The sequence below is a fragment of the Mercenaria mercenaria genome, chromosome 16, assembly GCF_021730395.1.
Source record: "Mercenaria mercenaria strain notata chromosome 16, MADL_Memer_1, whole genome shotgun sequence".
Classification (NCBI taxonomy): domain Eukaryota; kingdom Metazoa; phylum Mollusca; class Bivalvia; order Venerida; family Veneridae; genus Mercenaria; species Mercenaria mercenaria.
The window spans coordinates 13857571-13871211 of record NC_069376.1 but is presented as its reverse complement, the minus strand read 5'-3'; the positions used below and the strand labels follow the sequence as shown (position 1 = coordinate 13871211).

Sequence of the window (13641 nt, the reverse complement as noted above, 5' to 3'; positions counted from 1 at the left end):
TTTTTCGTATGCAAAATGAATCTGCAAATGTTTGTTTTCAGTTGAAATTGAGAGCAAAACATACATATTAAAGATATATAAGACCTAAATTCTATTTGAAATTATAAGCAATTCCTTCATGGTATCTATGTAAGCATAAAATCAACATGTTTGTGCATATGCAGTACTGTGTTTTAGGAATAGTTCACTCCTATTATATATGTATATAAAAACACAGTATAAATGTGTACACTATCCCAATAAAAACTGGAATGTTTTTAACCAATGACAGTTTTACATAGCTTTTAATTGTGAATATAGCTCTGCAAGCAAAATTAGTTTACATATTTAATTAAATTAAATTTGATGATGACGTTTTACATTTAGAATAAGTATACAATATAAACTATTTTAGTGAAAGATAAGAACTAGATATCTTTAAATGTGACTACCTGATAGGGGATTTTGTTGATCCTAAGGAAGGTCTCAAGTTTCATAACAAAATGTCCAATGCTTGGCGCAGTTCTTCCTCTTTCAAACTGATGCAATATAACAGTATCTGCAGGATAATCTACACCACACAGTCTGCAAATTCACAATCATTTTACATATCAGTTGGTAGTCGGCATCAAGAGACAAAAATCTATTGGATAATTACCATGGGGGAAAAAACTATGAATTCATTGCTTACTGAGAAAGTATATTCTCAATGACTAGAAAGATAACGATTAGAATGGTTTGCCAATGATACTTAATGGTTATAGTAATTTTCTATCATAGTGACTGTTTCTTTCATTATTGATCGGTTTTTTTTTTCATTAACTCTGCGTTTATCTCAACTTTTTCCGAAATTAATGACATGCTTTTATCAGTTAGTAATTACGTCAAAAAGACATTTTAAAGGGATTCTTTGCGTTGTACGAAGCTTTTATCTATAATAAATACTCTATTAGATAATAAATCAACAACATCTTTTATCTATAATAAATACTCTATTAGGTAATAAATCAACAAAATCTTTTATCTATGATAAATACTCTATTAGATAATAAATGAACAACATCTTTTATCTATAATAAATACTCTATTAGATCATAAATCAACAATATCTTTTATCTATAATAAATACTCTATTAGATAATAAATTAACATAATAAATCAACAAAATCTTTTATCGATATCCTATATAAATTGTTATCTCTTTAAAACTGAATTTTTAATGTTTAATGGAGGCTTGGCACTGCTGATATTTCTGAAATCGTTGATCCTCCACCTCTGATTCATGTGAGGATGTTGTAAAATATATCTTTACATAACACAGACATTTTATAAATTACAAACGTTTGATATTCATTAAACATTTCGAAATAATTTATGTCCAAAATATCTGTATAAAGTACAAGCTTTTGATATTCATTAATTATTTTGAACTAATTTATGTCCAAAATTATGGAGCTTATGTCATTATTTTATATATCATGAATAATGTTATTTCAGGAGAAGAAAACCAACGAGAAACTGATGACCATCGTAAAGGAATTTTATTCAATGCCACATATTGACTTTCTGCGAGGTGTCGCTTACAACTTCCTTTATTAGAAATACATGTAGCACCATCAATGTGCTCTGATAGACATTCCACGGTGTAAAGGCATATACAACTGTCTGACCTCTTTTGACAAGTTCGATTGACTTATAGATTTATACTGATAATAAATCAAATACAGTCTGTTTTGTTTTCTTACTTTCGTTCTTAACCCATTCTTTGCCTTTGATATGTTGGACAGGTAATTTCCAATCTGACTAAAGTACTTGATCTTCTAAAAGAAGATCTGAGAACGACACATTCACATTCGTCTTCTGTATATTTTGGATTTCCAAGATTGCTATTTTTATTTTCGCAAATCTATTTTTGTTTGAACCAATCAGACAAATTGTTCGAATGTTAAAGAGTAAGAAAAATTTGCAGTTAAACCAGGGCTCGAACCCGTGACCTCTCGCTTACAGAGCAAGTGCGCTACCGACTGAGCTAACCGGCTCTCTGACATCTTACGACATAGAAATTGTTGATATCAAATACCAAGGCTTTTTAAAGCTTGCAGAATGTTGTAAGTTAACTTTTGATTGGCTAGCGGAAGGGTTGTCAGAACGAGGCCATCAATAGCTCGTTGTCAGATCCTATGCGTAGCGTAATAGGAGATGTACTTTAGTCAGATTGGGTAATTTCGACAAGTTTTCGACAAGTTTTCGACGAAATGCGACACTTATATCATTTCTATCAAATATCCATTCTATCACTTGTCGTATTCGATCACATATCCATTCTATCACTTGTCTTATTCTATCATATGTCTTTCGACGTAATGTCGTGCACCGGTTGGCAGTTACTTGCGGAAAACAGGTTTGCACGGGTATATATTTCAGGAACACTGGTTAGGTTAACTGCCCGCCGTTACATAACTGAAATACTCATGTAAGATAAAATGTAAGGGTAGACTTCCCGGAAGCACAGAACACCCCAAACACAGCCATAGAGCCCACAAAGTAGGCCCACAACAAAAAGAAGCTGTAGCGGAAAAATATTGTAGACCGGTTGCTATGACTACATTATAAATATATGCAACATACAGGAAACTGGAGTGGGGTAGTAAGGGATAGATAAAAGGGTCGGTTGTAGGGTGAAGATGGAGCAAGAATGAATATTAAACAGGGAAAGCCGCGTTCCTTAAACGCAGTATTCCTACAACGTCGCAGACACGCACGTACAAACACACACACACACAACTAACATACACATATAAACAAACAGAAAAGTAAGACAAAACAACACTGAAAACATGAAAACACTGAGTTAAACACACAAACAATCAAACAAACAAATATGTAACATTAATACCTTGCCGATTATTAATAACCCATAATGCTAACAAGTACAGTACAATTTCAATCATCATCTCATACATGTAAGTAAGGCTCAATTACCTTGGTTTTTGTCGTGTTTTTAATATCCTGATAACAAGTAACGTCGTCCCAACCACTACCAGTGCAGCAATAATGAATGGCCAGTTTGTAATGTAAAAGTCCGTGATATGCTCCATTTTTATATACTAGTTATTCCCAAATTATTTCTGAAGTATTTAATTTCCAAAATCTATAGAAGCATGTATGACGGGAAATTACCACTGAATACAAAGAATAAATATTCCAGATATATCTATATTGATAATACTAGCCCGCACGGCAACATTTTACCTGTAATGGATGTTGGGCTTTATAATAAAATAGTTTATGTAATGTGATCTGCCGCGGCAAATTAGTTCTCTACATGGAGCGATATATTTTCAACTTAAAAGATTTAAAACATAGTTCATTAAACGCAAAACATATCAAGTCATACTGGGTCAGTATAAATTATATTTTGCACTAATATTTTCCAGTGTTTCTTCTTACTGTTCAAATTAATCAGGGGATTTACCTGTACGTGAAAAACTTTTTAACCTTTTCAAAATTATAGATAAAAATATTCAATTATTTCATGAAGTCTGTCTTAAGTGATAAAATCAGAGATGTCTTGAAATCAAAGTTACTCTGTCTGTAAACTTTCTGAATACATTTTTATAAGTTTTAGTTGTTGTACAGGAATATATCATTTTACTGTTAGGGTTAGTGAAGTCAATAAAATGTTAAAGCTTGTGCTTTTCTGTCCTGGTGTACTTTTAGAACAAGTATGCAGATTTATAAACCGGGTAGATAGGAACTTCAACTAATATATAAATACTAGTACTTTGCTACAATCCCGCTATTACAACTATCATAATATAAATATTTTGCTACAATCCCGCTATTACAACTACGATATAAATATTTTGCTTCAATCCCACTGTTACAACTATCAAAATATAAAAATTTTGCCTCAACCCTTAATTACAACTACGATATAAATATTTTGCTTTAATCCCGCTGTAAAAACTACTCTTCGATCCCGCTAAATTACAGATATCATATAAATATTTTGCTTCAATCCTGCTATTAAAACTATAGCTTATAGTGTGATAATTCCCCTTGACAAACCAAGCGACACGACGCTGCACAGCTTCTAATTGCTGGAAGCAAACCTGGGTATATAGACCCATACGGTTGAGGCATGCTCTAAGATTGGGCGGACGAATGACTTGTAAGCCATCGCTTTTGTCTGCATTGGGCAACTTTTGAGGTTCCTTCTAAGGAATGCAATACTGTACATAAACCTATAAATTTATAGTCATAAAGGGAGTTATTTTGTATTATGTTAAACAACATTGAAACTTTTGGAAAATATATGAGAAACAAATCGGAAATAGGATTTAATAAGAATTAGACATATCTATGTTCCTAAGAATTAGACATATCTATGTTCCTAACAATTAGACATATCTATGTTCCTAAGAATTAGACATATCTATGTTCCTAAGAATTAGACATATCTATGGTCCTAAGAATTAGACATATCTATGTTCCTAACAATTAGACATATCTATGTTCTTAACAATTAGATATATCTATGTTCCTAACAATTAGACATATCTATGTTCTTAACAATTAGATATATCTATGTTCTTAACAATTAGATATATCTATGTTCCTAACAATTAGACATATCTATGTTCCTAACAAAAATGTAGCAGTCACATTATAAACAAAGGCATTAATTATGATATCCGTGTCTTTTAATTTTGTTTTATTTACTACTTATTGATCTAGCTCTAATGGCTAAAATAGGTAAACCGCTTTGGCGTGAAATCCATCGATGCTGACTGTCTAATTGCTTTATAAAATGAAAACACTTGATCTTAGTTGTATGTGAAACCATTTAAATGCGTATTGTGAAATAATTGCACGTATAGACTAGTTAGATATGGAGTATAAAATATGTGTATGTAATTTTAACCATTTAGATGCGTATTGTGAAATAATTGCACGTATAAACAAGTTAGATATGGAGTATAAAATAGATGTATGTAAAACCTTTTTTTCTTTTATTTTTTTTATTTTTTATTTTTTTTGGTTGGATTTACCGTAGCACCGACATATGTAAAACCATTTACATGCGTATTGTGAAATAATTGCACGTATAAACCAGTTAGATATGGAGTATAAAATAGATGTATGTAAAACCTTTTTTATTTTATTTTTTTTATTTATTTATTTTTTGGTTGGATTTACCGGAGCACCGACACATGTAAAACCATTTACATGCGTATTGTGAAATAATTGCACGTATAAACCAGTTAGATATGGAGTATGATATAGTTGTATGTAAAACCATCTAGATGCTTATTATGAAATGGATGAGCGTATCAACCAGTTAGATGTGGACTGTGAAATAGTTGTATGTAGAACCATTTAAATGCGTATTGTGAAATAATTGCACGTATAAACAAGTTAGATATGGAGTATAAAATAGATGTATGTAAAACCTTTTTTATTTTATTTTTTTTATTTATTTATTTTTTGGTTGGATTTACCGTAGCATCGACACATGTAAAACCATTTACATGCGTATTGTGAAATAATTGCACGTATAAACCAGTTAGATATGGAGTATGATATAGTTGTATGTAAAACCATCTAGATGCTTATTATGAAATGGATGAGCGTATCAACCAGTTAGATGTGGACTGTGAAATAGTTGTATGTAGAACCATTTAAATGCGTATTGTGAAATAATTGCACGTATAAACCTGTTAGATATGGAGTATGAAAAACCATTTAGATGCGAATTATGAAAAAGGTGCACATTTAAACAGGCAATTGACCTTATTCAACTTTTTCCATGTTTACCTGCGTATTGTGAAATAACTGCATAAAATAACAAGTTGTATGCGTATTTGAAATAGATGCACGTATAAATCGGCAGCTGACAGTATTCGAGAATTTTTAAGTTTAGATTCATATTGTGAAATAGGTGCATGTATTAACCAGTTAGATTGTGAAATAGCTACATGCATAGTTAGATGCGAATCGTGAAATTGACGCATGAATGACCAGTTAGATTTAAATTGTGAAATAGTTGCATGTATAACCAGTTAGATGCGAGTTATGAAGTTGACTCTTGTATGACCAGTTAGTTATGAATTGTGAAATAGTTGCATGTATAACAAGTTAGATGCGAATGTGAAATTGACACATGTATTTCCAATTAGATATGAAATGTGAAATAGTTGCATGTATAACAAGTTAGATGCGTATGTGAAAGTCTTGCATGTATAACCAGAAAGATGTAAATCATGAGCCAGTAAGATACAAATAATGACATAGCTGCATATTTAAACCAGTTAGATGAGTATTGTGAAATAACAGCACGTATAAACCAGCAGTTGACCTTACTCATTTATGTCTAGGTTTAAAGGTTTAAAAGTGTGTATGATGGTGGAAAGAAACAAATCCTCATTTGTCTCGATTAAAATAGAATTTTCATGTTGCTTCTTGTAAGCACGTGCCTGCTTTATGTCATTGTAAACCTACACAATTTTGTAGCATTTTCATACTTTTGGAGCGGAGGTGGGGATGGATTTATCGTTGTGTACGCAAAATTTAATACATATGTATCTGTGTCCATATTCTAGTTTTTAGTTTGGAAAATGTTCCATAGTGTTGATCTGTCACACAAAACATCCCTCAAAGTAGACACATGGCCCCTTTTTTATTTAGTGTCAGTATGGTTTATAAGTCATTTATGAACACAAGTTAAGCAAATATTTGAAATGGGTCTGGTTATGTATGACAGCTTTTGAAAAGAGTGGTTATTTTATGTAGAACATAGAGCGAATTTATTTACAACTGTCCCACCTAGAGGCTTGTTATGAAATTATATGTTTAATCCAGCTAGATTCGTATTACAAAATAGCTGCATGTTTTCTTCAGTTAGACGTCTATTCTGAAATAATTGTATAATTAATTTATGGCCCAGCCGTTTGAAACGTTACGCTACTATTTAACTAACGGCCGGTCAAATTTGGATTAAAAACATCAGTCACTGGTTATCTATAAAGATTCTTTAGTGTTCAAAATCCTTAACTCATGCATTTGTTTTACTACGTCTTTTAAAATGTCGAATATAGACCTAACAGTTGATCGACTGTTAATTCAGTCATATATCAAAATTTCGAACAACTTCGCCCAGTTGCATGTCTAATCTAGTTAGACGCGTATAATGAAATAGTTGCGTGTTTAAACTATCAGCCGGCTTCATTCCTCACAGCTAGTTTTAACGAACTTATAAACAAGAGTACACATTTGAAGATTAACTAGGATAACAAAAGTACTCAATATTCTTAGAAAGATAATTCCGAGATACAATGTTGTAATTAGTTGAAAGAAATTGATACTTGTTAACCGGAAAATATATTGTATTAAGCTTTTTTCTCAATCCTTGCAATTTATTTGGAATATTTGTACATTATATGTACATGTATCTTTGATAAGAATACAGAACTCATATCTAAACCAATCAAGTGGAATTACTATACATGCTTACCTATGTCTGAAAGTATTATTCTAGTACATTGTTTTATATGACAAGTTTCAAAATTAGTAATTTATGGATACCAATTTAGTAAGTTATGAATTATTCATTCTTCTCTATGACCAATCTCTATGACCTGTCACTATGACCAGTCTCTATGACTAGTCCCTATGACCTGTCTCTATGACCTGCCTCTATGACCAGTCTCTATGACTAGTCTCTATGACCAGTCTCTATGACCTGTTTCTGTGACTAGTCCCTATGACCAGTCTCTATGACCTGTCTCTATGATCAGTCTCTATGAACTGTCTCTAGGGGCCTCCGCGGCCGAGTGGTTAAGGTCGCTGACTTCAAATCACTTGCCCCTCATCGATGTGGGTTCGAGTCTCACTCGGGGCTTTGAATTCTTCACGTGAGGAAGCCATCCAACTGGCTTACGGAAGGTCGGTGGTTCTACCCAGGTGCCCGCTCATGATAAAATAATGCACAGAGGGGCACCTGGGGTCTTCCTTCACCATTAAAGCTGAAAAGTCGCCATAGGACCTATCATGTGTCGGTGCGACGTTAAATCCAACCAAAAAAATTAACTGTCTCTATGACCGATGTCTATGACCAGTCTCTATGACCTGTCTCTATGACCAGTCTCTTTGACCAGTCTCTATGAACTGTCTCTATGACCGATGTCTATGACCAGTCTCTATGACCTGTCTCTATGACCAGTCTCTATGACCAGTCTCTATGAACTATCTCTATGACCTGTCTCTATGACCAGTCTCTATGACCAGTCTTTATGAACTGTCTCTATGACCAGTCTCTATGACCAGTTTCTATGAACTGTCTCTATGACCAGTCTCTATGAACTGTCTCTATGTCCAGTTTCTATTGCAAGTCTCTATGACCAGTCTCTATGATCTGTCTCTATGACCTGTCTCTATGACCGATGTCTATGACCAGTCTCTATGACCAGTCTCTATGATCTGTCTCTATGACCTGTCTCTATGACCAGTCTCTATGACCTGTCTCTATGACCAGTCGCTATGATCTGTCTCTATGACCAGTCTCTATGACCAGTCTCTATGACCTGTCTCTATGACCAGTCTCTATGATCTGTCTCTATAACCAGTCTCTATGGCCTGTCTCTATGACCAGTCTCTATGACCATTTTCTATGATCTGTCTCTATGACCAGTCTCTATGACCTGTCTCTATGACCAGTCTCCATGATCTGTCTCTATAAACTGTCTCTATAACCAGTCTCTATGACCAGTCTCTATGATCTGTCTCTATAACCAGTCTCCATGACCAGTCTCGGTGACACTATAACACTATAACACGATGTATAAACGAAAAAACACGATGCAAAACACCATAGTCTATGGACAGTGTTATCATTGGGACACTTTCTTTCTATGATGATTAGAATGCAGTCAGTCTATGGTTAGTATACAGTTAGTCTATACTTAGTTAACGGTATGTCCACGACCGGTTTATATTAACTATATGGTCGGTCTATTACATCTTCAATCTATGGTTAGTTCAAGGTCAGTGTATGGTAGTTAATAAATTCAATGTGGAAAGACACAAATGTACTATTCTTTTTATTATATATCACTGAATCTTTTTCTTCTGATTTTCTTCTTTCTTTGCGTTCAAGAGCGTTCCTGAAAAAATTCTATATTAATATTTCGACATGTCCAAAACACCCTAATTCAAATTCTTTCCCTCACAGCTTTGCAACTTTCCTAATGGGTTTATCATTACGTTGAGCCAAGAAGGAAAAGCGTATTTTACAGTAATTGTGTATTTTTTATGTTACAAACAAGCAGATAGACTTATGTTGAGTGATCTTTCACTTAAAGATTAACTATAAATTTTATAACATCGAAGACAAATACTATTATGTATTTGTATCTGTAAATGTAACGATGAGGAATACAAATTTAAACGTTGATAATTATATTATGTATGGACAAGTCAATTAAAGTAGAGATCCTGTAATGACAAATCATTTATTTAGGTTCGAATACGTTTGTGACAGATACCATATATTCTCACCGTTTGTTACGGATACCGTTACTCGCCGTTTGTGACGGATACCATTTCTCACCGTTTATTACGGATACCATTACTCACCGTTTGTGACGGATACCATTTCTCACCGTTTGTTACGGATGGCATTTCTCTCCTTTTGTTGCTGATACCATTACTCGCCGTTTGTGACGGATACCATTTCTCACTGTTTATTAATAATACCATTTCTCGCCGTTTATTACGGATACCATTTCTCACCGTTTGTTATACGGATAACATTTCTCTCCGTTTGATACGGATACCATTACTCTTTTGTTTGTTACAGATACTATTACTCATGTGAGCTAAATTTACGGTCTGAGAATGCCGACATAGAAAACAATAATACTAAAGCACAGGAATTGCAGACAATCTTTACGTGTCCAGTACCTTAAGCAAAAAATGCATGATCAACATTTTTGTTTCTGTTATTATTGCGAATTAAAATGACACCATGCACCAGCTTTGACTGATGTAAACCATTGTTAGGTTCTTATTTTAGCTAGTTGCATGTATATAAACCACCAGTTGGCACACTCTAATAGATATAGAACAATAGAACTACATTAACGTAAGTGAGAATTAGCACGGATAACAAAAACAATCATTGCTGCTGTAAAGATAATGCAGGAATTCCTTCTGTAATTAGTGTTGTGGAATTTGATACTGTTAAAGTAAAATCTGTTAACCTGAAAATCAATTATAAAAAGATGAAAGCTTACGTACTGATCACACAGTAGAACGTGTCAGTTTAGCAGACTGATATAAACACATTTCTATTTGTTACTCGATTTTATGGCTTCCGTGCTTGTTAATGATCTATCAGTAAATTAAATTTAAGTAATTTCTTGATAAGAAATTTCGTTCCCTAATATCTAGAAGTAGACCTGCTCTAATGTTAAATTATCCTAAACTATTAGTACTGGTACTTTATGTGATTTTCGTATCGGGTAGCTGTGTGTGATTTTCATACCGGTAGCTATGGGTGATTTTCATACCGGTAGCTATTGGTGATTTTCATAGCTGTGTGTGATTTTCATACCGGTAGCTATGGGTGATTTTCATACCGGTAGCTGTGTGTAATTTTCATACCGAAAGCTGTGGGTGATTTTCGTAAACTGAAAAAAATGTTACGGAAATCAATCGACAGGAGTGTGTATGTATCTTTTGCGGGAATCAATTGGCACGAATGTATAGCCATCTGTTGCATGGGATCAATCGGCTCGAATCAGTAGCCATCTGTTGCGTGGGGTCAATCGGCACAAATTTTTAGTCATCTGTTGCGGGAATCAATTAGCACGAATGTGTAGGCATCTGATGCGGGAATCAATCGGCACGAATGTGTAGGCATCGGTTGCGGGAATCAATTGGCACGAATATGTAGGCATCTGATGCCGGAATCAATCGGAACGAATGTGTAGGCATCTGTTGCCGGAATCAATTGGCGCGAATGTGTAGGCATCTGATGCCGGAATCAATCGGCGCGAATGTGTAGGCATCTGTTACGGGAATCAATCGGCACGAATGTGTAGGCATCTGTTGCGGGAATCAATCGGCACGAATGTGTAGTCATCTGTTGCGGGAATCAATCGGCACGAATGTGTAGGTAGCTATTGCGGGAATCATTCGGCACGAATGTGTAAGCATCTGTTGCGGTAATCAATCGGCACGAATGTGTAGGCATCTGTTGCGGGAATCAATCGGCACGAATATGTAGACATCTGTTGCGGGAATCAATCGGCACGAATGTGTAGCTATCTGTTGCCGGAATCAATCGGCATGAATGTTTTAGGTTTCTGCTGCGGGAATCAATCGGCACGAAGGTGTAGGCATCTGTTGCGGGAATCAGTCGGCACGATTGTGTAGGCAGCTATTGATGGAATCAGTCGGCACGAATGTGTAGGCAGCTATTGCGGGAATCAATCGGCACGAATGTGTAGGCAGCTATTGCGGGAATCAATCGGCACGAATGTGTAGGCATCTATTGCGGGAATCAATCGGCACGAATGTGTAGGCAGCTATTGCGGGAATCAATCGGCACGAATGTGTAGGCATCTGTTGCGGGAATCAATCGGCACGAATATATAGACATCTGTTGCGGGAATCAATCGGCACGAATGTGTAGCTATCTGTTGCGGGAATCAATCGGCACGAATGTGTAGGTTTCTCACGAATGTGTAGGGATCTGTGTTATGATTGTAAGGAAACAAAACTTATAAGATTATGAAGTTTTTACTGTGTTGAGACTAAGTAACAGATACGTTTAGTTTAAGTATCAAGTTTGTAAATTTATTAAAATATAAACATACATAAGGCCTCACCAAATTAAAAAGTTGTTCATCGGATTTGTCGCTCGTATATTTTCAGAAACACAAAAAAAATAATTTTTTTTTGTTTTCGGCTTGCGCTCGCCCCATTGAAAAAAATCAATCCAAAATTTTTTGGTGCGCTACTTTTTACAGACGTAAAAGTGTATAAATGCTTATAATTCCAGTCCTAGATTGTTCTCAAATGGATTTTAATCAAAATAAACACATACTACGCACACATCGTCTATAATAAATCATAACACTTATATTTAGTTGCATTAAAGTTGTTTCCCCTTTATGCAGTTACGCCATTTTCTTCAAATGTTTACCAAATTACATGCTAAAAAATCGATTTATTTCATTGAAAACTGGATGAAGAAAAGCTTACTAATTTATTTGATAACATCAATCTACATTATTTTGGTAAGGGTAAATACTTATTGATGCATGTCACTTATCTGTTTTCTGTTTTTCCTGTCCAAATGATCAGCATTTGCATACGAAAGTTGGTGGGGTAAGAAATTTACATTATGAGTTGTTTTCAGAACCGTTTCGATTTTCAGATTTTCCAATCAATTAGTTGACTAATGTTAATGCACATTAATCTCCATTTCAGACTTTAATTGAGACTTTGTTTCAATAAATTTAATATGTTATGAAAGTTTAAAGTTAGAAAAAGAGCTGTACATAAGACATCATGCTCGACTTTTCTGAATTAGAGCTTTGCCAGTAAAAGGGGCATGATAGTCAGAAGCTTTGAAAGTACAGAGCTATTGGTCATTATATAAAACTTAATATTTGATGTATCAAAAACTTTGTAAAGTCAGCTAAGAATGCTACATTTTCATAGCAGTAAATATTCAAGTCATATAATTTATGTATGTGATAAGTATGGTGTAAGGTTATGCATTGTTGTTTATTACATATTTTCTAACAGCATTTTCAAAAGCATGCATTATTTGATTACAGTGTACTGTATGACACCGTTAATACATTTTTTTCACGAGTTCGCTTTGTTGTGCGTCTGCAGGTCAGATTTTCTCAATCCCTGGGGACTTACTTTTTAATTTAAAAGGGGTATGCATTCTATTTTAAGGTTTTTATTAGTCAGCCGAGAGCCAAATGAAGATAAATATATTTCTTCGCTCTTCGCTCGCTCCTGATTTTCTCAAAAACCTAAACAAATATTTAAATTATTTTTTCGCTCGCCGCCTCAATTTTTTCAGAAAAAAATCCGATGAACAATTTATCAATTTGGTGTGGCCTAAGTTAGTCGTATTCGGCCGCGGCGAGTGGTTTGCATTTATTTTTTGCACCACGTTCTATATCATTATGTTAGCTCGCATGTTTTGCATGTCTGTTCACATTCCATGTCTGTTTTAACACGTGCCTTTCTTTACTGAAGTATTGACAACTGACATCACTACTAAAATCACCGTCCGTCGACAAATCTTCTGCAAGGCACAATCTATCTATAAAATTTTATGTTTCAATACAATCTCAGGATGGTTAATTGGTTACGTTAGTCATTCACTACTACCCTTCAGTAGCTAGCACTCGGCTCTATACTCTATATGTACACAGTAAACTGGATGCCTTTATGCGTCTCGTTCGCACCTTTGTAGCAAGATAATTTCTCTCTCAACAAGATGTGTGTAGGTGTACCAACTTCCTGTAACTGTAAGAACTTTGTGTATCTGTTGATTATATTTTCACTAAATTAAGGACCATAACTCTGGACTTGCTGAGTGAAATCTAAAACAGAACTGCATGTGCACAA

The 13641-nt window shown here is 34.5% G+C and overlaps 1 protein-coding gene across 1 annotated transcript in view; it reads right to left on the bottom strand.

The window, feature by feature from the left end:
- LOC123541020 (failed axon connections homolog) overlaps positions 1-3256 on the bottom strand; it is a 30065-nt gene extending 26809 nt beyond the window's left edge. Inside the window, exons 1-2 of the mRNA XM_045326361.2 lie at positions 2962-3256; positions 432-564 (exon numbers count right to left, since the gene is read on the bottom strand). Of these exons, the coding sequence (XP_045182296.2) occupies positions 432-564; positions 2962-3077 (249 nt within the window). The 5' untranslated portion in view covers positions 3078-3256. The remainder of the gene's footprint in view (positions 1-431; positions 565-2961) is intronic.
- Positions 3257-13641: the final 10385 nt, after the last annotated feature.